The sequence below is a fragment of the Hemiscyllium ocellatum genome, chromosome 7 (genome assembly GCF_020745735.1).
Source record: "Hemiscyllium ocellatum isolate sHemOce1 chromosome 7, sHemOce1.pat.X.cur, whole genome shotgun sequence".
NCBI lineage: Eukaryota > Metazoa > Chordata > Chondrichthyes > Orectolobiformes > Hemiscylliidae > Hemiscyllium > Hemiscyllium ocellatum.
This window is the reverse complement of record NC_083407.1, coordinates 106,204,624-106,231,743: the sequence shown is the minus strand read 5'-3', so window position 1 is coordinate 106,231,743 and position 27,120 is coordinate 106,204,624. Positions and strand designations below refer to the sequence as shown.

The 27,120-nt window shown below is 41.1% G+C and overlaps 1 protein-coding gene across 3 annotated transcripts in view; it reads right to left on the bottom strand.

The window, feature by feature from the left end:
• LOC132817259 (partitioning defective 3 homolog B-like) overlaps positions 1 to 27,120 on the bottom strand; it is a 993,739-nt gene that overhangs the window by 214,606 nt on the left and 752,013 nt on the right. For all 3 annotated transcript variants that reach the window (XM_060827625.1, XM_060827628.1, XM_060827626.1), the window contains one exon: positions 2,961 to 3,245. In XM_060827625.1, the coding sequence (XP_060683608.1) occupies positions 2,961 to 3,245 (285 nt within the window). The remainder of the gene's footprint in view (positions 1 to 2,960; positions 3,246 to 27,120) is intronic.

The window sequence follows — 27,120 nt, the reverse complement described above, 5'->3', positions numbered from 1 at the left end:
TGTGGTGGGTGCTGGGACATTGAATAAATTGAAAGAGGAGGAGATAGATAGATTTTTAATTAGCAACGGATTGAAGCATTATACAGAGTGGGGAAGAAAGTGGAATTGAGGCCAAGGTGAGGTCAGCCTTGATCATATCCAATGCCAGAGCAGGCTCAAGGGGCCGACTCTTGCTCCTGTATCTTACGTACACTGGATTGTGTGACTTAATTTTAATTCACAAGTGGGATTCAAACCCACAAACCTCAGATTCAGGAGCATGCACACTACTAACTGAGCCACAACTGCCAACCACCAACTTGGACATGTTTTGAACATTCATTATAAAACTTCTTGGAGATGAGAAGGAAGGCCACTGCACACTGCAGGATCACTAGAGGAGGGTTAGTATATGATATAATCTCCAAGAATATGCACAGAGTTGGCAATCCAACTTGAGACTTATAGTTGGCAGAGTAGTTCAGCAGGAGAATCAGACACGTCTGACCACACTCCATGAAAATCAAAGCACAGGGTTATAAATAATAAAGTGAGAGCTTTTAATAATAATCTTCCCATCAGTGCAATGCTTATTGAATAAGCTTGACCATTGGCCCAAGCATTTCCTATTGAATTTTTAATACACTACAATACAACTATACAAAATTAACTTTCTTTTCCTTCAGAAAGGACAGGATTCAGAGCTCTGGATGTAAAAAAAGGAACAATTGATTTGGTATAAATGCGTATTTGCATGACTATTTACACTCTAGTTTCAAGGGCACTTCAGGGCAGGACTCGATTTTGTTTTGTACTTTGAATCTTCAGGCCACTCTATCTTGGGCACAGCCAAAGTGATGAAAATCAGTGCACCAGAGAGCAACCCAGCCTCGTTCAAGGTCATACTGATCAGGAGGAGGAGGTTGGTGCGTGGTGAAGGGGATCCCAGAGGAACTGTGATCCAAAAATGTGAGGGATGTACAAAACTGAGCCAGAGCAGGAATTTCAAAGTCAAAGTTTAATCTTGAGCAGAACAAGTACAACTTCTGAGACTTTCCAGGTCCAAATTGATTTACACACTCCGTATCCCTAAAAATTGCCACGCAGCTTTTGTAGTAGACAAGGCATTGGTCACCCCCAAACTTAAAAGAAACACCTTCGTGCAAAATAGTTAAAGAGAAGAGTCTAATTATTCTACCAACCTGGGAACTTTCCCCATTCTTTAGGCCACTCTGCTCATCAACCACCCCTCAATGTGTGGCACTGTCATCTCTAAGTTAGTAGATGGGGGCGGTGGGGGGAAATGGAGGGCTTAAGCCCACTTTAGAAGGCTGAACACAGCAACTACATTGCACTTCACTGCTGTGTAGAGGGAATGCTACACAATTGGGAGTGCCGTCTCTCAGAAGAGTAGATAGATTAAAATCCCACCCACCTTTTCAGCTCAATGTAAAGATTCCAAGGCACTGTAATAAAGAACAGCAGAGGAGTACTATGGCCATTATTTAACTCTTCAATAAAAAGCACAAAACAACCGTGGTCTGGTCATCATGGCATTGTTGTTTATGGGAGTTTGCTTCACATATTAGCTGCTGCACTTCATATTGTAACTATTGTAGTGACTACATTTCAACAATATCTCTCTGACTTCAGAATGCTTTATGGTGTCCTGAGTTCATAAACGTAAACACAAGTCTATCTTCTTTCTCCCACCACCTCATCTGCTCCCATCAGCGGCTGTTTTGCTGCATCAATGCTTAATTTCCCTTTACTGAACTGGAAGTCTGCCTCTCAGGTTTGGAATCCAAGCCCAGGGCCAAGTTTGCATGTGAAATACTTCTATTATTTCCTTAGTCTCCCAGAGATTGTAAAGCAAATTCAAGGTACAGACTGCTTGAGCTCCCAGGTGTTCAAATTTGGACATTGATAGTGTAACCAAGCTGCTCCTTTAACAAGGTTATGCAATCCTTGGCTTTTTTTCGGAGAGGTCATAAATGACACAGATCCTGAAACATCTGGAGGTGAAGGGTTTTAGGGCCAATTTTATAATAGCTAACAGAGACTGCCTCAGGCAAAGGCTTTCAAGTTTTAAATGAAAAACCCTTGTACAATGAAAGGGGAGTGGCCAGTTCTCCCAGCTCAGGTTTTTTTCTGGTTTGGTTTGTTTTTAAGTGTGAGGAAAGGCTGCTGGACCCAAAGAAACAGATCCAGGCCGGTACTCTCTCTCTGACTTTTATCCTGTAAGAACCTGTGTTTGACTTATCCTTTTCTGCCAAGGGGTGTATGTGAGGATTGTTGCAAGTATTTGGAACAGCCTCATTAAGTTGGGACAGTCTGGTGGGATTTTGGGTAAGATATGTTATTCAGTATTCTATTTTCTATTTTTTGCATTTCATTCAGTAATCCTGTAAATAAATTCTGTTTATTGAAAACAAAGTGGTTTGACCAGCTGATTCTCTCCAGGAATATCCACTGTACACCTGCTTAAAACAGTTAGCAAAGTTAGGGAATGGGCTACCTTCTTGAAATGTTTTGAGGGGTCTTGGCTGGTCCATAATAATGGTGAGCATTTGCACTTTGCTTAAAGTTGAGAGATAACAAATGTGCCAGATTGTGTCCACTTGGGCATACACCTCCAAAAGGGATCACTGAACAGTAGCGAACCCCAATGGGCATCGAATCTTCTGTGAACTCAAGGGTGTTATGACCCAAAGTAAAAACTCCATCATCTGTCACTAACCAGTTAAAAGGCAGTAAACATCCACAAGCAAAGAAACTTTTGGAAGGAAATAGGTGAAATATGTGCTGAAAGGAAACACATTAGCTTCTGAGTTTTCACCTTGCTCTTGTATCAGTTGGTTAAGCACACGGGCAAGAAATTGTTCCAGTTTATGAACCACTAACATCTGAGACACAAGTAAATTATAAAGACACAAAGCACAACATCCAGTGAGTACTTTCATCGGGGATAATCAAGTTACCTGTCAGGAACAGGAGGCTGCTGCTTGTTGACCTTGGCGTACAATCCATCCAGGTTCTCCTGCTCTGTAGTCACGTCCCAAGCTGGATTTATCGGGTGCAGCTGTGGGGATGGGGCCTTGAATAAACTTCTGGGTGGCGGTGGTTCCCGAAAGTGGTTCACTTTTGCGTAGTTGGGGTCCATATCATCATCTTCGATGTCAGGCACCGAGGGACCGGTGGAGGGCAGCTGATCATACCGCTCTCTTGCCTGCTTCTCTCTCAATTCCTGGTGCTTGGCTTCAATCCTAGGAGGACAGAGATAAACCCCATCAAAACAAAGAAATTGGAAAGGGCACGCACACGTTTGCAGTTCACAGCTATGGAAAATTGAAGTAAACAATGCTAGACTGTGGATGTTTTTGACTAATGGACATTTGCTATTGTTATGCTCATCTAAAAACTGACTCTGCGACTTATTAATTGTTATTTAAACACCAGCTGTGAGTTACTACTAGTCCTCTTACCCTGAAGTCAGATGGCTGTAGTTTCAAGTCCCCTTTTAGAGACTTAAACAGTTAATCCAGGTACTTCAGTGGCAATAATGCATTGACATGTGGTTACAAAAGGTGTCATATAAATTCAAATCCTTAGTTCTCCATGATTCATCAGCTGTTGTTAATGCACTGCTAAATCTTGCAACATTACATGAGCACATTGGAAAAAATGCAACAGTTAATATCCAAACAAATAGCAATGTGCTAACCACAGGTCAATGTAATTTTAAGATAAAAGTTGAGGTTAGATGTTAGCCCTGGCCCTTGAGAGAACTCCTCTGTTCTTATACTCCTCAGGACAGACTCAAGAATATCAAATTTCAAATGGAGCAACAAGTCATATTCCATTGGAAACTGGTTGTCAAACAGACTCTTATTGATTGAAGTACTAGCATGAAGAATGCATTAGGGCATTACTGTCCTCCTTCACCTCCTCCTCCATCATCACCCCCCCCATATTGTTTAAGTCAATAAAGACGCAATGCCTATGGTTGTTCTTTCTGTTTGCAGCAGAGAGGGCCCCACATATGACCTTCTGTAATTTCCAGCAAGTATAACTATAGTTGACAGTTGTATGCTCCATGACAATGCCTGTACCAATCAGACCTGACTGACTAACCAATCAGAGCCCTCGTTTCAGGCAGTATAAATTGTTGCTTCCTTTGCCATTTGGCATGCTCACGTCTGCCCGGGCAACTGCAAGACAAAAACATCTGTCAACACGGACAGAATCTTACAGGAGGACTGAACAATGTGGACTACCAGAAAAAGTGACAATTGGGTCAGAAATCCAGCAAGACCTATCTTGACATCAGGAGCAAATCGCTGCATATTTTAAATAAAGTTTGGACACTGAGGTGAGATTCTCACTTGACAGCTGAAGGCTGCCGATTAAGGAGCAGTATTGCTTGTTAATAGCTTCATTAACTGCACATCTCATCTCATTTCAACACATGAGGTACTTGATGCCTTCAACTCATGGCTTGCTCCAAAGGATGGTTCGTGTTGAGCACCAGGCAATAACAACTCAGGGAACGCTCCACGGCACTGGTTACATGCATTCCTCATCCATGATCATTGACAGCAGGCCTGTGCAAACCTCCAAGAATCTTCATGCACATTTCCAACCTGCTAACAGGACACCTTGGGCTACACTAGCAATATCATTGCAAAGCTGCAGCAAGGACAGAATGCGGTCAGGCACATGTACCCATGGATTGGATCAGGTTGCATCTCTGAGCTGTCCACTTGCTCTCTTAGTATTCACTAACTCTGAGCCTGTCTGAATGATCACATCATCGCTGCCTTGGATTGCTTCTCCAGCCTCACAGTATTATAGAGTCATAGAGATGTACAGCATGGAAACAGACCCTTCGGTCCAACCCGTCCATGCCGACCAGATATCCCAACCCAATCTAGTCCCACCTGCCAGCATCCGGCCCATATCCCTCCAAACCCTCCTATTCATATACCCATCCAAATTCCTCTTAAATGTTGCAATTGTACCAGCCTCCACCACTTCCTCTGGCAGCTCATTCCATACACGTGAAAAAGTTGCCCCTTAGGTCTCTTTTATATCTTTCCCCTCTCACCCTAAATCTATGGCCTCTAGTTCTGGACTCCCCGATCCCAGAGAAAATACTTTGTCTATTTACCCTATCCATGCCCCTCATAATTTTGTAAACCTCTTTAATGTCACCCCTCAGCCTTACACATAGTCAGGAGGTTTGGCAAGGTTGTCAGCAGCTCTCAGTCAAAGATAAAGAGATAGCCTTCATTCAAGACATCAGAGTTCAGTCAGTGAAGGGTAGCTTTCAATATGAATCCATGTGCTTGGACACAGCCTGTGAGATGCTCGGGGTGGTCAGAGTCAGGATGCTCTCCATAAAATGGGTGAGAAGCTGAATGTTGGACAGTCCACCACCAGTCTTGACTTTTTCTACTTGTGTAGACTGTTATCCCCCTGGAAGGAGAGGGAGGCAGATATAAAGGGAGGTGAAAGTGAGAGAGGAAAGCTCTTCATTTTTGGTACAGACGGCAAGGTGTCTCCAATGAATGGGTTGGAAGTGCAAAGGGCAGGCAGGGTTGGTGGGGTTGACAGATGGGTTAGGGCGGATAAGTGTGGGGAAGATGTTGTGGGCCATGGTGAGCACAGTACAGCATGAACATTGATATGAAATATGTACAGTAGCAGAGATGGAGTGAGTGCAAGGCACTGGAGAAAAGATGGTTGCACTACATTGGTGGAGTGGATAAAGACATTGACCTTCTTTCTACAGTGTTGGTCATTCCTCCAGATGGCTGAGACCCTAGCAGCCAGTTGGGAACCTTGGGCCAAGCTGGTATGGTTTGACATTGGCTTTCTCTTCTGTTGGTCCTAAAGGAGCAGATGTCCCTCCCCCACACCGCCCCATCTAGCAGCACCACGCTCAGAAAGCGGAGCACCAACTTTCCCAAATACCAAGGACGATACAGGGCAGACCGATGGTGCTTGTCCAGACACAAGGCAGTGTCAAGGATGATGGCATCATGGGGTCAGGTACATGGCTAATGAAGTTAGTTAGGTCAGATACAGTGAGACACTTTGCTTGACCGCGTGGACAGAACCCTCTTCATCCTGTTTCCCACCCCTCCTCCCCCTCCCCCCACACCGCCATGCAATTCAACAAAACAGACACTTAGTCAGACAAACACAAGTATCTCTTCTAACCAATATGCACATTCTGTGCTATCAAGCTATTTTCCCAGTTTTTCTGCAAATAGTGTCAATGGATCACTTATATCCACCTGAGAGGGCAAAATTGTGTCTTGCTTTAACACATAATTTTAAAGAAAGCATCTCTAATTGTGCGACACCTGTTCAATATTGTACTGGAGTCATTCTAAAGTTCGTGCTCAACCTCTAGAGTACAACATGAACATTCTGATTCAGAAGTGAATGGACTACCTACTGAGCCATGGCTGATACCTGTAGGAATCCTAAGCACACACAAAAGCACTGCTGGAGTGTTGGATTAACAGGTTGGAATTCTAATTCTCTCCAAATGTTCTCCGTTTTGCTGACAGGTTAGTCCTGGATCTCACAGATGGGCTAACTAAACCTTCTGGTTACATGGCTTTGAGCTCACCACACTATAATAGAATTGATCACATAAATGGCAAAATCTTAAACTGCACATGAAGGATTCTATCACTAAACAGACCTCAGTCTCACAACAGTTGTGTTGAGACAAAGGTGTCACCCATTAGAACTTATAATTATTGATTATCAATTAGCAGTCAAAGTACAGAAATCAACAAGAGATGGTGGATAGGTACAAAAATTAAAAGGACCAATGAACTGTTCACCCTCATCTCAATCAGATTTTGTCATTGAGAGTAGACTGATGGTGCGGTACTGCTTTGAATTTGTCCTGTTTTCTGTGAACGGGAGATATGTGACCAATTTTCCACGTGGCTGGGCAGGTGTCAGTGTTATAGCTGTACTGGAACAGCTTGGCTAGGAGGGAGACTAGTTCTGGAAGACAAGTCTTCAATACTATTGTCGGATTGTTGCCAGGGCTCACAGACTTCACAGTGTTCAGTTCCTTCAATAGTTTCATGGTATCATGTGGAGTGAATAGAACTGACAGAAGCTCGGCACCTGGAATACTGAGAATCTCAGAGGATGCTGAAGTGATCCACTCGGCATTTCTGGACGAAAGTAGGTGCAAATGCTTCAGCCTTATCATTCGTACTGATGCACTGGTTTCTAGGAACGGGGATGGGGACACTGTCTGTAAATTGTGATTTACTGAGTAGGACTATTGCTTGATTAGTCTAACAGACAGCTTTCCAAATTTTGACACAATGCAGCATAAAAAGGGCTACAATTTCCAGTGTCTACTTCAGTACTCGGGTGGTCTGTCAAGTTTTATTCTTTCTCAAATTTGTAGCATTTCTATGCAACTGAGTGGCTTGCTCGGCCTTTTTTTTTGCTGTGGGAATGGAACGACATGCAGGCAAGATCAGGTTGGCAGATCTGCACTTCTAAATAGCATTGCTAAACCAGATGTGCCGGTAGAACAGTTGAAAATGGTTGCATGGTCACCTATACTGAGGTTGACTTTCATTTCAGATGTATTAACTGAATTTAAACCCCACCGACTGAACCCACATCTCAACAGCATTAGCCCAGGCTTTTGGATGAGTGATCCAGGGACATTACTACTATGTTGCCACCTTCCGCTAATGAGCTTCCATTTGCAAAGCAAACTACCTGCAAAGTAACCATTATATTGACTTGCAGATGGATCATATATCCTGGATAAAGTCCAAAATTAAGTATTTCATTAGCTTAGCATTGATAAGAAATGATTGGGCTTTGGCTGCACTACTTACTCAGCCCTCACACACCATTCAATGGGTGGTGGAACGGAGAAATCTGCTTCAGGGATTCCACACTCCTAAAACAGTATACTGTCTGTCTAGAAATGTGTGGCCAACTCTTTCTCTTCTGATTCTGTCCTATAGGCATTACTTCTCATGAAGTATAACACCTTGCATGCTGGTCATTGATCCAAGTACACACTTCAAATAAGCTGATTGGGAAACTGCTTGTTGTGAGGATCAACAATCATCTCGTGAGAAGCCTTTATAACATGCACTTGTCACCAGCATCATTGACCAGGGAACTGATATTTCCCCTGCCAGAATAAAGATGATTTGTGTTTATCTCTGAACACCTATAAGTTTTTTCTTAGCTAATTACACATTCTCGGTATCAAGTCCTTCTTGCAATGTAGGAGATGCAAGGTATGTGATCAGATACTCTCTGCTTGCCTGGCTGGGTACAGCTCCAACAACACTCAACATCAACTTCAACGTTCACTCCTTCCACCACTGACACTTGGTAGTATGATGTAAAAGATGCACTGCAACAACTTCTCGAGGCTCCTTCTTGACAGCAATTTCCAAATCAAGGACCTGTACCATCTAGAAGGGCCATGGCATTATATAAATGAGAACACCATCACCTACAATTTCCTGTCCAGTCATACATCTTCCTAACTTGGAGCTACATTGCCATTCTTCCACCATCGCTGGGTCCTGGAACCCCCTTCTTCACAGAATGGAAGGTATCCCATGTCTCAAGAATTGAAGTGGTTAAGAAAAGTGGTTCATGACTCATGACAGTTAGGAATGGACAATAAATGATGGCCTAGACAGTGGTGTTGAACAAAGAGACCTTGGGGTATAGGTTTATAGTTCCTTGAAAATTGAGTCATAGGTAGACAGGCTAGTGCATAAGACATTTGGTATGCTTGGTTTTCTTTTTGGTCAGTGCATTGATTTGAGGATTTGGGGTGTCATGTTGTGGTTATACAGGATTTTAGTGAGGCCACATTTGGAATACTGCATTAAATTCTGGTTTTCCTGCTCTAGGAAAGACGTTGTTAAGTTTGAAAACATTCAGAAAAGATTTACAAGTATGTTGCCATGACTGGAGGGTTTGAGTTATAAGGAGAGGCTAAATAGGCTGGGGCTATTTTCCTTGGAGCCTCACACGCTGAGGGGTGGCCTTATAGAGGTTTATAAAATCATGAGTGGCAATGCATAGAGTGAATAGCCAAGGTCTTTTTCCTCAGGTGGGAGAGTTCAAAACTAGAGAGGCTTAAGATGAGAGGGGAACAATATAAAAAGGAATTGTGGGACAATACTTGCATGCAGAGGATGGTGCGCGTATAAATTGAGCTGCCAGAGGAGATGGTGGAGGTGAGTACAATCACATTTAAAAGGCATCTGGACGTGTACATGAATAGAAAGGGTTGAGGTGGCAAAAAGGATTAGATTAATTTAGGATATCTAGACGAGTTGAACAAAGGGTCTGTTTCTGTGCTGTACAACTCTATGACTATGCTCCATATCCTGTGAATGACCAAAGAAAACAAAGCAGCCTATTTGTACTCAGCAGGCTCCCACATTGAGAACTGTGATAACGATAAATAAATCTATTTTAGCGATGTTGGTTGAAAGATAAATATTGGCCAGGGAAGCAGCGAAATCCTCCATTCACTTCTTTGAAATAGGATCCTTTACCTCCACAAAAAGATCAAACGGACATTGCTTCAATAAAAAGGACGGCACCTCCAACATTTTGCATCAACACGGAGTGAATGTGATTTTTCAGGCGGGTTCTGTTGCTGAGTAAGTCACAGCCTTGTAACATAACTTGGCATGCAATTTATCATTAAAGTGTCCACATAAGAAAAAAAGAACTGCAGAAAATGATAAGCCATTGCACCCTCTTCATATTTTGAAAAATAAATTTTAGGAGGCTATTATACTTCCTTGGAAGTCTATTTTCCTTTATTTTTCATGGGATGTTGCTGGCAAAGGGCAATGTTTGTTGACGACCCCTAATTGCCTTGAATTGAGTTGTCTGGAAAGCCATTTCACAAGGTCACAGAATCACAGACCATTTAAGGCACTGAAAGAGGCCATTCATCCCATCATTACAGTCTGTACTGATACCTGTTCAATGAGCATCATTACTTCATGCCAATTTACAGCTTCCACCTTACCCCCCCCTTCCACCCCATTGCCAGATACACGATTGTTATCCAATGCTCTCTTGGATGTCTCAACTGGTGGAGGCAGCGCGTTCCATTTGCTGAGTAAAAACTATTTTCCTCACTTCACTAGCTTCTTTTGCACATCACTTTAAATCTAAGCCCTCATTCTTGCTCCTCTTATGAGCAAGAACAGTTTTTCCAAATCTACTTTATCCGACCCAATTCAGGATTTTGATCTATCAGATCTCCTCTTAGCATTCTCCTCTCCAAGGAGAACACCCCCAACTTCTTCAATCTATCCTCGTAACCGAAGTTCCTCATCCCTGGAACCATTCTTGTAACCGCTTTCGCAATCTCTCCAAAACTTCCTTCCTGAAATGTGGCAACCAGAACCTACACAACACTCCAGTTGTCTTTATACAAGGTCAACATCACCTCACAGCCAGGAGTACTGTTATGTTTTATTTACTGGTCTCTCTCTACCTGCCCTGCCACTTTCAATGCACATATACACCAAGAATCCTCTGCTCCTGCACTCCCCTTTTGATTTGTACCACCTTTCTTTATTGTCTTTCAATGTTTTTCTGACCAAAGTGCATCACCACGCACTTCTAGTCATCCTCATCACTGTTGGTCTCGTGGCACATGTAGACTGGACCATGTAAGGATGTCAGATTTTCTTTCCTAAGGACATTAATGAACTAGAACTAACTGCTGATAACTTTAATATCCAGATTTATTACTTACATTTAAGTTTTGACAGCTGCCACAGTGAAATTAAGCCATGTCTTCAATGCATGAACCTAGATCTCTGGATTACTGGACCAATGACATGACCGTTACACCACGGTCTACCCTCTGATGAAGATTTCCAATTTCTTTAAGCAATAAGTACATAGTGAAGTTTCAATCTGAGTTTGCATACGTGCTGTCAGCTGAAGACAGACCACTGCGCCCTTGGAAGATTACATTTCTGAGTCTTCCACGTCAGAGTTGAAAGTTCAGAAATATTAAACTCACGGCAAAAGAATGATAAAGAGTTGCATTCCTTCCTGGGGAGTGTGTTGAGGGGTTTAAATGGAGTAAACGTGAATGGGTCAGATTTTGTGAAGCCAGGAAGACTTATCACACCTTTTAAAAATGGTGAGTAGATTCAGATACTGAAGTTCCAACTCCGTTTCTGATATTCACTTTTGCTGGCAAGTGGAAGGGGTTGGGGCATGATTCACACAGACAGACTACCCAAAGTCAGCAGGGCAATTTTAAAAAGATCCAAGTTCAAACAGGTCTCACTTTGGCTGATTCAAAGGCTTTAATCCACTGTCTGTGAACTAAGAAAAGATGAAAGAGATATTACACTCTTGAAGGGCTGCTACATTCTTTTTATATGATCTGAAGTATTTTTATATCCAAATGTTTTTAATTAGGAGGAGAAAACGACTGAGGATATGATAGGTAACAAACACGCTGCTTGCTTGCTTTAATTGACAGGTCATCTGGTTTAGCTTAGAAAAGTATAGCAATTGGCCATGCAATTTTATAAAAGTTTTTGTTAACATTTTCAAAGCATTATTATAAAATATTATTTAGAATGTTGAGATAATTTTAAACAACATTACCTCAACAGAGTGTTCTGAGTTCTTAGTTTAACTAGCAATTTAAAGAAGCTATTAATGGATTAGTTGCCTTTGATTGGGGGGGTGGCAGGTAATAAGAAGCTTGATTGTATGGGGGATTAGCTGCTTGAGGGCATTTCAAACCTTTGATTGGGTTTTGTGAATGGGAGATTTTTTCACTATCAAGTACATGGAAGTGAATACTGCAGTAAATTGCAAGAGGTTTTCTCTCATCCATACAAGAATCCCGAGGTCTGTTCATGGTGGATACTGAGAGAGTGGCTTTGCAGGAGACATGGGATCATATGGGAAGCATATAGTCATATGGCTACAGGGGGTACCTGCTTCTAAATAACCAGGGTGGTGTCAGAGAATAGAGCAAGACTTTTGAGCCAGCTTGAACCAGTGGAGCCTGCTGATATAAGGAGTTAAGCATAATTGGCAGGGTGAGTGGGGAGTTAATAGATACCCAGGATTTAGATAAGGTTTTTAATCCTCTAGCTTTTCCCAAGTAACTATTAGTTAAACTGAATTCTCCATCCTTCAATGGATTATTTCAGAGGGTTTGGTACGTTAACGGAATTGCCCCTTTGGGAGCTTGAATTTCCTGGACAATTCCCACTGTGTCTGCTATCTGGGATTGCACATGGGGAAAACCAGCAGGAGATTCCCTTGCCAACATTTGATCTGACATCGTGAGACTTCATCGTGTTTAAAGTTCAGCACTCCTAGAGCAACTCTCTCTCACCTATACACCACTATGCCACCACATCTGGTGAGTCTGTCTAACTGACGGGACAGATATACACAAAAATGGTGATTGAGGAGTCTGGGTCATTGTCCGTAAGGTATGGTTTGGTGAATACAACTATGCCCAGCAGTTGCTCAGCTGGTCTGTGGGACAGGAGTTTCTCAATTTTACTATTATTATGAACAGTGACAAACTAGAGCACAATGTCCCTGAGCAGACACATTACACATGTGAGATAGAACACGTTCCATTCTCTGGGATGATCATCTGTTTATAATCACCTCTATACAAGGCTGCAGAGCACAATAACTTTTAGTCAGTCAATTGTTTGAATTCCTATGCCTGGAAGACAGAGTTATTTTTATAGTTGCATGAACAGTTTAACATGAAGCACATGTCAACTGTCAGGGAAGAAATACTGATACAAGGGTGCTGACCAAAACATGAAGTAAAGTACTCCACCCTCCCACCCGCAACAATTTAAAATGTGTTGCCCACCATTTTTCAGCTGAAAATGTGTTGCTGGTTAAAGCACAGCAGGTTAGGCAGCATCCAAGGAATAGGAAATTCGACGTTTCGGGCATAAGCCCTTCATCTTTTACCCCACCATTTTTCACTAGACTTTCAGGGAAACACGCCACTGAAATGAAGTTAAAAAGCAGGAGAAAGCTTAAACATGGAGGCGGGTATCAATCCAAACTTTTCCAGACTGAACTAGCACTGTAAATGGTAAAAGCAACCCTGACAGCTTTCAGATGGAACAGAACTGCTAGATCAAACAGAATAAAAATACAAGGTTTAAAGACAAGCAAGAGAACAAATAAGAAGTGTGGATGCCTTTTATGAGTATCACAAACACATTCCATTCCTCTGTGCATGGTGAGATATCACGTTTCAAACCTACATCCCTGCTCTGAATATTTATTCTTTTCTAAGTACAGATTTGTGACTTTTGAATGAATTATAATACTCACCTTTAACATTGATCATCCGTGACATTTTTAACTGTAGCACCACAGCCATGCCATATCATTTTTCCCATGACATAAAACCTTTCCTGGCTCTCACAAAATTTTGAATTGAAGATGATGATCGTGCAGTGGTTTAGAGTCACTAAATAACTCAGTTCTGTTTCTAGTTTGTGGGATTTCGGAATTGTTTCCAGTGCTTTGGGGAATGCATTCACCACTGCAGTCCATTTTTCCTGGAGTATTGTTAACAAGTGGCCCTGACGAGAATACATTTATAACGGGTGCATTGCTTACATTTCTGAGCTGTTTACTTTAGAACATCAGTTGAGGTCCCACTGCTATCTAATTTGCATTAGCAGTCTAATTACCTAATTTAATTAGAGCAACTAAGGGGTTCTTTTACAGTCAACAAGATTTTCTTGGTTGCTTTCTTCTTTGAGAGATTGTCATGCACTGACACCATTAAGCTGCACTCAGTATCTCTCTGAAATACCATTCCTTCAAACATGACTGCCCTCATTGAGGTGAAGGAGGGTCTGGTGACATCCAAATTATAACCATGTGGATATTGTCAAGTAGAAACAATTGATATCAATGAAACCAATGTCTTTCCTTCCTAGGTCAGGGTTGCCATAGATATGCCCACAGTTGGCATTCAGAGTATGCATGGAACACATAGTGCCTATGGTTAAAACCAGGCATCCCCTTATTAAGCTGAAGAAGCTACAGCTTCCACAGGCAAGGGGAGGACTGGACTTCCCAGACTTTAGGAAATATCAGTTAAGCTCCCTACTAAGTTACATAGCTGACTGGGTTTCATCTGATCCACAATCAATTTGGCTGGATATCGAAGCCTCCCAAGTAAAATACCCACTTATTAACCTTTTATTTTCAGATAAGAGGAAAATCATTACAGACCACTGTAAAAATCCCATAATATTAAACACAATTAAGGCCTGGAATATAATGCGGCAAAATGAGGGTAACTCACATAAAACATCCCCCCATGCACCAATCGTAGGCGCATGGGGATTCCAACCGGGGATTACAGATGCCACCTATAAACTCTGGAGATCCAGGGGCATCGCATGCTTAGGGGACCTATTTAAAGATGGGATCCTGATGTCCTTTGAGCAGCTGCGTCCGAAATTCGGAATACCTAATGGGGATCTCTTTCGATACTTCCAAGTTCGAGATTATATACAGAGGAAGACTACATTAATAGATAGTCTTTATAAATCAGACAGAGAAAGTAATGTCTTACGACCAGCGGGGGCATCCTCCGTTAGTACTATATACCATTTGCTACATGATGGAGTCTCAGGAGACATGGATGACCTGCTTAAAACATGGGAGCAGGACTTGGGGCTAGAAATCTCTGAGGATATGTGGAATGACATTTGGGAAAATGCTAGAAGAATTGCTATCTGTAACAGAACTCAGGCTATCCAACTAAAGATACTTCATAGGGCCCATATAGCTCCGGCTCGACTGGCAAAATTTAAGGCAGGAGCATCTCCAATGTGTCCTAAATGCAAAATAGAGGTGGGTACTCTTGTACATTGTCTGTGGACTTGTCAGAAAATCCGCAGATACTGGACTAAAGTGGCAAATACCCTGACAGAAATTTTAGGAACGGAAATTAGGGTGGACCCTGTATCTCTCCTTTTGGGCTTTTCGAACCTCTCATCTCTGGATATGCATGGGAAGAGACTATTTTCTATTCTCTCTTTCTGTGCAAGGAAAAATATTTTGGTGAACTGGGTGGCTGAGGGCCCCCCTGGACTTTCAAATTGGCACAGATTAATTATGGAATATTTGTGACTTCCTCACAAATATGGTGCACCGAAAGACTGAATTATTTTATAAAATATGGCAGCCCTTTTTGAATTATATAAATGCAGATATTTCGGCTATCCTAACAAGGGCTTTTATTTAGTGAAGATTTCAGACCGGGCTGCTCCGGGGCCCCTTGGGAGAGGAATCCTGCGCGAATACGGGTTTTATTATATTTGATGTTTATACATTCTGAGCATGTAAGAGACTTAGGTATACACTCTGGTTAGTTATAGGTTAGATTAGTAGAAAGTTGAGTTTTTTTTTCTTTTTTCGTTTCTTTTTTTTCTTTTTTTGTTTTGTTTTCTTTCTTTCTCTTTTCTTTGTTAAATTATGACTATTGTATATATGATTTAATTGTACATCAATGTTTGTATTTGAGAGTTTTGTTTATTTTTGTAAATTTGCAAAAATGTTAAATTTCAATAAAAATATCTACAAAAAAAAACCAGGCATTACTGCTACACACTAGACAACCAGAGAAACTAGTTTCCACCTACAGTTCACAAAAAGAGCTCGAGTACAGGGTCTCTAACAGAACACAGAGTCGACCCTAGTCACTTATTATTTAGTAGATGCTGAGAGAAGGGATTGAGAATCGGTGCGGGTAGGAACAGATTAATATTTATTGTGTGGGGTTCCCAGAGTAGGCTAAGATATCAGGGTTCCAATTAGAGAGGAAATTGATTCCCAATAATCCTGATCAATAGGCTCTCCAGTGTCTAATTAGCAGCTGGCGCACACTGTTAATTTGGAAAGGATGATCAATGAAGCTCAGTGTTTCTCCAGGAGGATAATAAGATCTTTGGTGGATTGCTTCACCTGAGGCAGGAGAAGAAAGGCAGGGCAAGCGTTTACTAAACTTTTGACAGCACCTTTCAAATATGTTCCCTCACCACCTTGAGAATGAAATAATGAATACATCTGTCTATACAGAATTTGAAGAAGAGGCAATAGAAAGGAGAACTGCAAGGAGATCTATTACCTCCGTGGAGTGATTTTTATTGTTCCGCATGAAGGCATTAACCTCATGTTCTTTGCATTGATACACATGCTGGCAGATGGTGCAACACCATGGATATAAAATCATCTCATTCACATCTGGCTCTTCTAAGAATTAGTGGTACTTAATAGCGTAAAAAAAAAGGATGGAATCTCTTAAACCAAAATGAAACTTAATTGTTGCTGCTCCCTAGTACCTAACCCATTTCTTATCTGGCTGGAGAGCTCTCGATTCTGACACTGAACACAATGAAAGGATGAAGTTCAATCATTTGAACTGACATCCATCATTTTGAACTGCATTAAATATTCAACAACCAGAAATGTTTTGCGGTTTCAAACTAAAACAAATTACTTTGGGAGCCAGTAATAAATGTGGTCATATTTTTGACAGCAATATTGAAAATAGCCGCTGGTATTTAAATAAAATAATGGGATTCCTAAATACTGACCTTGCAGAATTTATAATGAACTTTGAAATAACAGCATACTTCTCAAAATGACTGCAGCAGTCTTTTTTACATAACGAACTTCACCGTGCATATTTGAGACTGGGAGCTGCTCTAGAATGGGAAGGCTAAAGAAAACCAAATCCCCAATAACCACAGAAATGAAAGATGAAGTGAATTTTGAAAAAAAAAACTTGAGCTTTGTTTGAACATACTCCTGGCATCATTTCACAGAACCAGTGACTAACGGGTAGACTATTCCAATTTGAACTCCTTGCCTAACTGACAATTGAGCTAACGTGCACTGCTGCCTGTTTGTATAAATTAAGAACTGCTGACTCCCGCACTTGTGTCAGTGACTCATATGGATAATCTATACACATTTGATTCCCTTTTGATCACATCATTCCCTCTCAGTGTGTGGAAAAGGATTTAATGCGGAGACTGAGATGACCAAGTGTTTGCACTGGGCTTTATGTGGTGAAATGTCTGTGTTGAGCTGTTGCTATCTATATAAAGCATGCTGCACGCGGAGAACCATGCCAAGTCCAGCTTGTTCTCAATGTCTGGCCTGGGGCATGAGATTGATTGTTGAATCCAAAGCTTGTTCGATAACACACTCATGCTTTAACTAAGGAGCCAAATGACAGGAATTTGAAGTTTGATGGTCATAACAGATGAACCTCTGAATTTTCCATGCCATGTTACTTTTATTACCACAACAGAATGACGTGAAGGCAATTGCAGCATTACATTGTATTTAAAAGGCAGTCGACAGACAATTGTATCCAAATCTTTATCGAGTACTCTCCCTGTCTTTTTTAAAAAGGATCTAACAACTCATGAATTTTGCACACTACAGAAAATACAATGTAAGAGTTTAGTGAACGATCGTAATTTAGTGCGACAGATGGGAATCAGTATAAATCCCCTCCTCCTGCCCACTCATCTTCAGCTGCTGATTCTTGCTGGCAGGAAATCAACAGTATTTTACCCAAGATAAAATTCTTCATGCTAAAGCCTAGACAGGCTGTGTCAACAGGCAATTGTTACCCTGAGAGGAATCTCAAGCTAAACACAAGTCTTTGCTCAACCATTTACATGCAACATGCACTCACTTACCACTGAATGTCCCATGTTGCTTTACAAGAGGAGGATTGAATGGCAAGCAATTGAAGAGCAGCCAAAGGTGTTGGTTTGTGGGAGTGGAAAAAGTTACAACACATGAAGGGTTTAGAGAGATAATGCCAATGAGTTGAACAAGATGGTTAAAGGCTCTGTCAATGATGGTGGACCAGTAGGTAGAAGATATAAATATTTTAATTTCTACAGTGATTTTCATGGACTTAGAATGCCCCAAATCACTTTACATCCACTGAAGTACCTTTGAAATGTAGTTATTGCTATAATGTAGGAAATATAGCTGCCATTTTGTATGCAAGAAACTCCCACATGACTGATTCCATAATGTTGGTTGAAGAATAAATATTGAGCAGGATACTGGAGAGACCTACTCTGTTCTTTTTTGAGGAACACCATTGTCATGCATATCTCCACCCTCAGGGCACAGAGGGTTTAAAGTCTGTGTTATTTTCAACAGTATAGCACTCCCTCAGCACCGCAATAGAATTGTCATCCTGGAATTTGAGCTCATTTCTGAAGTGGCATTTAAACTCACGACCTTCTGACTCAGATGGAAATTTTACTGGTAAGCCAGAGCTAACGCAAATTGGAAGTAATGAAAATGAGCCCAGCATTGGATGAGACCTGGGTATAGATTGGAACAAAGACTGAAGAATGTTGCAGAGCTAGTGAAAGGCAAGGCTACTACAATAACCAACATGCTGGGAAACAATTATATTTTCTTTTCTCTAATGTCTCTTTACATGCAAGTTGGCTGAGGAGTATTCCGAAAAATACTTCATTGATTTCCTGACTATGATACAATTGGCTTCCAAGCAATGTCCAAGTGATCCGAGATTGCTATGGGGACAAACAACTAAGGAGCAAAGGGTAAATAGATTTCTAATTGTTATGGAGTTGGATCAGCCTGTGCCTTTTGTTTGGCAGTGCAGGACAAGGCTTAGAATTTGCCAAAAGAAGAAAGAAGCAAGATTTTCTTAGAATGGAACAGTTTTCTATTTAGCAGTTTTGGAGTAGATCCAGGTGCTTAAGTAGGACTCTGAGAATAAGACAAAGACTTTTTTAGTGTCTGTTTATAGTTGGAAAGGACAGAAAATTGAGAAGACGGGTGAGTGCTTGTGGATTAAACAAGATCCTTTGCTGCTGTTACTGTTCTGCTACTTGATGGGAGTTTCAGATTTTGTTGCCATCAGGATTGCTGTGATTCAAGGATTTGTATCTATGTGCCTTATCAATGGCAACCAGGTCCAGGGATTCGGATGGCGAATATGCTTCAAGATCTGGAAAGGCTTGATGGGAAATAAGAATCCTACTAAATCAAAGGCTGAGTTGGAAAGACTGTGCGATCACATGGTTCCATATTTATGCAAGAAGTATGTGAGGACAATGGGGTTGAGAAACTTATTAGCCATGATCAAATGACAATGCAGATTCAATGGGCTGATTGGCCTAATTCTGCTCCTATTTTTTATAGTTTTACTTGCTTCAAATATTGCACAGTTTTGTACAACAAACTTGCAGATACAAGAGTGCATAGCGGTTATTAAAAAGTGGCAGACCCTCCAGAATCTTTGTCATATTGACTATTCCAAGTGAAATAGACTTTGCTGCTTAATTAATTTCTGAGTTAGGTTAAATTTAACTTGGTTGCTACATGAAAAATTTTGAAAAGTGAAATCTTGTCCATTTTCTGTTGGCTTCATGAAATTTCTCTCTTTTAGAAGTCTTATAGTCTCCCCGGGTTCATAATGCCACTGACCGACTGTGAATAAGGATGATTATTTTGATTTATTTGGAGGTCAGTCATGGGCAGACAGGATCCAGTGTGTTACAGAATGCAGGGGGCTGAGCATTAGGCAAGCTGAAGCTGATGTGAAGTATAGCATGGGAAACCAACAAGTACAACATTGGTTAAGTCACTCTTGGAACCAAGAACAATTTGAATTCTATGGGAATGTAACATAGTGAAATATCACAAAGTGCTCCTCAGAGACTTTATCATAAGGGAAAACTCACTATTAAACATAGAGAATTATTCAGACAGATGACCCAGAGGTGAGTCAAATGGATATTGTGCATTGTCCTCGTGGAGAAGAAAGAGGTGACAGATTTAGTAACATTGGTGAAGTACTACAAATAAATGGTAAAGAGAAAACAAACAAGACAACTGTGGATGCCCAGACAAGACAACTAGACTCCTTCTTAAATAACATTCTTTGGCATCACTATCAATTCCATATAAATTTTATTGACACCAAAACTTTGTAGCGTGGGCCTCAGCAATTAAACTGCTTGGTGCCAGGCCCTAGCTTGATGCATTGAACCAAACTGCATTGTTAGATTCCATCTACCATCTTTGTTCCACAGTGATGTCCAGCAACTTTACATAAACAAGAATGCATAGCAGTTTTTTTAAAAAAAGTGATAGATTCCTCCACATCTTAGTTAGAGACAAAAAGAAAATCGCAGATGCTGGAATCCAAAACAGACAAGTAGGAGGCTGGAAGAACACAGCAAGCCAGGCAGCATCAGCTGGTGGAGAAGTTGACATTTGTTATACCTGAAATGTCAACTTCTCCCACTCCTGAGGATGCCTAGCTTGCTGTGTTCTTCCAAGCTTCTGCTTGTCCTCCACATCTTAGGCAGACCTGACAAAAATAATGTCCTTAATTAAAATTAGAATTCCTCACAAAAGTGTAAATTATTCAAATAATTTAAGTTTTCTATTTAGATGACCACAATATTTTAAAGCTGCAGTACTTTTCTTGTTTTCCCTACATATGTTGTTATCCAATGGTAAACCCTGGGCTCTCTCTGCAAAGAGAAGAATGCATCTATAGCAGCTCCTTCTTTTGTGCATCACTGTGCATCACAATAGTAAACCATCCAGAATAAGGATCTTTAGGTCTGAGTCCTAGGCTATTCTAAGATAGCTGATCTCAACTGTTGTTGTAATGAGGCACAACAATTTAAGGGAACAACACCAATTTTCACATGAATAACATGAGGCCAGCCACAATTTATGTTTTCATGATGACACCTAAGCATAGGTCATATGATATGTATGCTTTTTACTTAACCTTACCTTTTAAGAATTAACCTTTTACAAAAAAAAAGACTTGCATTTATTTAACACTTTTCTTGATCACAGAAAGTCTCAAGGCGGTTTACAGTCAAACATGTATTTTTGAAGTGAAGTCAATGTGGTAATGCAGGAATAGAAATGTAGACCACAATTTAATTACAGGCCAGTACATTTCTGCACTGTGCAACTATATGCCTCGTAAGTTATGAATTAAAGAAAACAACTCTCATTAAAGGTATTTTTAATACTGAAAAACAATTTAACTCAAGGGATAGGCAACAGATAAGTACCGTGAATATTAAAGTACCTATTCCAAGTATTTCCCTCCACCCTGAACCAAACATACAAAATTGATTGGAAAGTAATATTTTCAACCTTGTAAGTCTTTCATTTGTTGAATGAGTATCAGTGGAATACAGCCATTAACCCCAGGCAATTCAGCAATGGTGAATTAATAAGGACTACTGAAGCAGACCCAGTGTGGGTCAATTGTATCTTCACTGGTATTAATTCAGCTCCCTCATGCTGTTAGCTCCCTCTATGTTAGCAACATGCTAACGACTTCATCTCTGTCAATATTAAGCCATCCTCCTCACACTGTCAGACTTCTCTCTATTCCCCCTGATAACCACTTCTTCTCTGCTTACATTAACCCATTACCCTCACACTGCTGGAACTGAGTAATCCTTTCTTGTCAACAACCTACATAAACAAATAAGCTTCTGTTGATTTGAATTAGTTTAACTTTGTAATTTCATGGTACCTGGTTTAGCATTTTGGCAACAAAATAAAATTTTAAAAAAACAGAGGTAAACAGAAACAAAATTTTAAGATGTTTTCAAGAAGTAGTTCAAATTTTTAAGGTGCAGTTCTAATAATTGGCAAATAAAGACAAAAATAGCTAGAAATAGTCAGCAAGATCCTTGAAAATGGAGTCGTAGATGGACAGAGTGGCGAAGACATCTGGTACACTTGCCTTCAATGGTTGGATCATTGTGTATAGGTGTTGAGATACCATGTTGCGGCTGTACAGGACATTGGTGAAGCCACTTCTGGAATGTTGTGTATATTTCTGGTTGGCTTTGTTTTAGGAAGAATGTTGTTAAATTTGAGACGGTACAGAAAAGATTTACAAGGATGTTGCCAGGAGTGGAGGGTTTGAGCTACAGGGAGAGGTTGAATAGGCTGGGGCATTTTTCCCTGGAGCATTAGATGCTGAGTGATGACCTCTTAGAGGTTTATAAAATCATGACAGGCATTGATAGGGCAAATACCCAAAATCTTTTTTCCTAAGCTGGGGGGTCCAAAACTGAAGCGCATAGGTTTTGGGTGAGAGAGGAAAGATTTAGAACATAGAAAAATACAGCGCAGTACAGGCCCCTCGGCCCTCGACGTTGCGCCGATCAAAGCCCAGCTAACCTACACTAGCCCACTTTCCTCCATATGCCTATCCAATGCCCATTTAAATACCCATAAAGAGGGAGAGTCCACCACTGTTACTGGCAGGGCATTCCATGAACTCACGACTCGCTGAGTAAAGAATTTACCCCTAACATCAGTCCTATACCTATCACCCCTTAATTTAAAGCTATACCCCCCTGTAATATCTGACTCCATACGTGGAAAAAGGTTCTCATGGTCAACCCTATCTAAACCCCTAATCATCTTTTATAAAGGACCTGAGGGGTAAATGTTTTCACGCAGACAATAGTGCGCCTTTGGAATGAGCTGCCAGACGGAGTGGGGGTGGGCTGATGCAATTATAACACACAAAAGACATTTGGATGGGTATTTGAATAGCAAGGGTTTAAGAGGGATATGGGTTACATGGTGGCAGATAGGACTAGATGACATTGGCATGTCTGGACGAATTGGACCAAAGGGTCTGTTTCTGTCCTGTATGTCTCTATGATTCTATGAGTCTGGCAGCATCTTTGCAGAAGTAAACAAAGTTCATGTTTCAGGATCATGATCTTTCATCAGAAACACAAAAAATTTGAGAAGTAATAGGTTTTGAGCAGATGAAAAGATGGAATATGGAAAAAAAAACGAACAAAAGGGAAGGTGTATAATAGGGTGGAAGACTGAGGAGAATAAAGAAAGTTCGCCTGCTTAAAACCTATCATATTTCTACATTATCCTGGTTTTGATGACAGATCATTGGCCGGAAATATCAACTTCGGTTTCCCTTTCCACAGATGCTGCCTATCCTGTTGAATATTTATTCCTGTGTTTTCTGTCTATAGCTTAAATTTGAACATATTTTGCTCTTATACATATCAGTAATTATCTCTTTAGTTTGTTTCAAAGTTTTAATGTTAAAATCCAATCAATCTTTAAAATCTTTTGTGATTCTTAAGACTACGCATGAACAACAAAGATGGATGGAGCACTATAGTTTACTTTGGCAGTTTGCAGCATCGAGACTTTTGTGAATGATATCCTTATATTGAAGTGTGTGTTCAGATCTGCAAATGAGAGATCTGTCTGCAGATCTGAAGGATGACGTCAACTTTCCCAGTTAAATAGAAAGTTCAGGCAGTTACAGTGAATATTTTCATGGGCACTCTCTGCCAAACAAAGAATATCATACAGTCACATAATGACCTTTAACCTGCTGAGCAAACAGTAATATTGTGCAACCATACAATGAGCAACACTTAACCCTGCCTACAAAACAGCAACTGTGTAAACTCAACCCTGGCTTCCTGAACAGCGGCATCATACAACTTTGCAATGTGTAACTATTACTCAAAATACTAAACGCCTAAAGCTTTGCACACGAGTGACCAGTTTATTATTGTGTGCCTTGTTGCACACTAAGTTTGAGTTCTTTACTGAGTTGTCAAGGAGAAGGTAAAGTTAAGGTCTGTCTTCAAGCTTCAATGTGACACACCATCCTACATTAATACTAAATTTGGCTATAAATGGTAATCTTAGATATACCGGGTTCTGATTTTCTAGTTACAAGAGGTAAAGATTATCAAACTTGTTTGTGTGTTCATCTCTGTACGTCTTCCAGAAAGTACAGCACACTTCTATGTAGTGTGCTCTAGTTTCTTTTTGTGGGTTCTTCCAGGGTCATAATGCCCTTGCACAAGAATCAGTATCATGATGAGCTGTTGGCCAGGAGATGTTTTAAACAGTAAACACATAGAAAGTGATATGTTTTGTGGCAGCCTTTAAGGTCTTAAGCTTTATTGGGGTTGTATGATACATAGCAAGCCTCACTATTCCCAGAACCAGGTTAACTGAAAGCACAGATCAGGTTTCTGTACTTACCAAAAAAAATTACTATTTATTACAAATAAATATTCTAGCTACAGAAAAACCATTATGAACTGTCAACATTCAAATCTACTAGTTAAATCTAACCCACTTTTAAACTCTCCCTTTACTCACATGCATAGGCAAATTCAGACAAGGAGAAAAGAAAAATGGGTGTTATGGGCAGAGGGAAAGACTGGGAAGGCAGTTCAGTGGTCCCTAGGGTGGGTTGAGATGATTCTTTTACTGATCAGAATTTTTCTTGATGGTCCTTCCCCAGGCACTTCCACTTCTGTTACACAGGCACAGGGTGATTTGTTCACATTTGCAAAGACGTCAGAAGTCACAGCATATAGCAACTGACGATGGAAAATAAAATGGCTATTTTCAGGCTTGAGCAACTTTTTACTGCAGAACAATAAGCAGGTTCCTCCTTTCCTGAAGTTTGATAGTTTCTCCATGTAGCATTCACACATGCAAGCTGTTCAGCTCCCCGAGGGTCACAATTGTTGACAGAAGGCCTTTGCCATCAGCATTGTGTCGTCATTCCACAGACCAATCAGCTATTCACTGCCAGCTAAATCTCCATTCACACATAGCCCCTGCCTCCTAATTGACTTGTAACTAGGTTTGAATCAACAGCTGGGCAAAAGTCACAATAGCTAGAATTTTCAAGGTTAACAGATCAAGAGTTCTGCTTCCTAGTGAGGAGGGAAATCTAGCATGGAGGGCCAGGAGGATGCACAGTAGTCCGGAACTGGAGAATCAGAGGTAGAGCTGGTGATTGAAATTGACCTGAATTAGAGGACAACAGCTATCTTGATGAGCTGTGGGGCCAGAGTAAATTGCAGGGATATGGAGGGGCAGTGTCACAGAGAAACTTGTAAACAAGGATGAGAAATTTTAAACAGAGGCGCTGCTTGACTGGGAGACAACGTAAGTCACTGTATATCAGGATGATGGGCAAGTTGAATTGGTTGCAATAGTCTGAATAGCAGAGTTTTGAATGACTTAAAGTTGACATAGGATATACTGTGGGGGCCAGCCAGATAACTGCTGGAGCAGTCCTACCCAGAGATAACAAAAGCCTAGGTACAGATACCTCGTATAGCTGCAGATACACAGGAGCAGGGGCAAAGTTGAGTGATGTTATGAAGTAAGAAATTTCTGGCTACATTCCCTCTAATTCTTCCTGATTTGCTGGAGGATGGTGTGCTCAACTTTGCCAGAGGCTGCAGAGAGATCGAGAAGGATGAGGATATAGTTTACCAAACCAAGGCATGCTGAATGAAACATCAAAAAGTAGATAAAATTACATTTGAGATTATACTGGAGTTTCTGCTTCAGGATAGCTCCTGTAAATTGGAAGAATCCTTAAGATGTTTTCTTGACATTTCTGATGCCCATCCCTGGTGCTTATTGCCTGTCAAGTGGGAGGAGAAACTGAAATGGTAACTGCTGACCTGGAGTAGTCATGAGGAAGCACACAGTGTCAGGTAAGATGCTGTTTTTATGTCACCTGGGGCTCTGTTGTTAGGGTTCCTGCCTCTGAGTCACAAAAATCCAACTTCAATCTCCAACTCTGGGTCTAGAGAACAAAGTTGTTCCCTGATATCCTAATGCAGAAGGAAAGGAGTGCAGCAGTGTCAGAGCAGCTGACATTCAGATAGGACATTGGCTGTGCATGATTCAATCTGCCTGCTCTGGAAGATATAGAAGATCCCATAATACCCTTGTGAAAAACAGCAATTTATCCCAGGTGCATGACCAGTACTTTGTCCCACACCATTTCCCCCTCAAAATAGCAGGGAAACCATTTTATCTGGTTGTTTTCATACTGATAAGCTGTGTACAAAATAGGTACCATATTTACAGCACTGACTACCTTTCAAAAATACTCGAAAGAGCTGCCTGATGGTTTTGACCAGCTCTGTATCAAAGCAGGTCTTTCATTTTTTCTTTCCTCACATTCCATTCTCCACCACTTGCATCCAGATCTAACATCAGAAATAAACCATCGAGAGATATCTGGGTATGAACCACAAAAAAAGTGATGGCGAAGCAAGGCTCTTCTGCATGTGAGCCATATTTCAGCAGGTAGAACATATACCTTTGAGTCAAAGGGTCATGAGCAGATAAAGCAGGCTGGCAACCCAGTAGATTTATCGCACACCTGACCGAGGGAGCTTGTTGTGTGCAAACTGCTTGCTGCGTGCTCTATTCAAAGGAACTTTTGCATATCCTGAACAGGTCTTTCTCTTCTTTCCTGAAACAGGCTTCTTCACGAAAACCTCAGGCATTGGTCAATAATGTAAATTAGAAATCCTGGCCACAAGCAATCCTGACTGTGCCGCTGATCATTATAAATCAATCCTAGTGATCAATCTCTGTGAACCAGAAGTGATCAAAGCTGAGCTTCGGAGATCCAGGATGGCGGCGACTCAGCAAGTCTGAGTTTACAGTGCTCTTCCCAAAACCTGGGTAAAGTGAGTTACTCACCCCCACCACACTTACCAAACCACCCAAAAAAATTTTCTAACCTTAATTAGCTGTTTACTATTATATTTAAGCAGTTTAATATTAAGTGGATAATGAGTAAACCAAAGGGATCCCGCAGCTCTCAGAAAACAAAGACCCCTCCCCCACCCTCCTCTCCTCCTCCGGCTGCAGCTGATGTAAAAACAGGCCTTGAAGAGATGATTGCCAGGCTGGAAACGACACTCGTCAATTTCATCGCAGAATCCAGACAGAGATGGAACTCATTCGAAGAAAAGTTACAAAAGCACAGCGAGGCTCTCGAGGAGCTGCAGGGCCGAGTGGAGGGGGCGGAGCTAAAGGCCACGACCTCCGAGGCTGCAGCACAAACAGCTGCAGAACAGGTGCGAGCTCTGGAGCAGAGAGTCCGGGCCTTTGAAATCTACATGGATGACCTGGATAATAGAAATCGGAGAA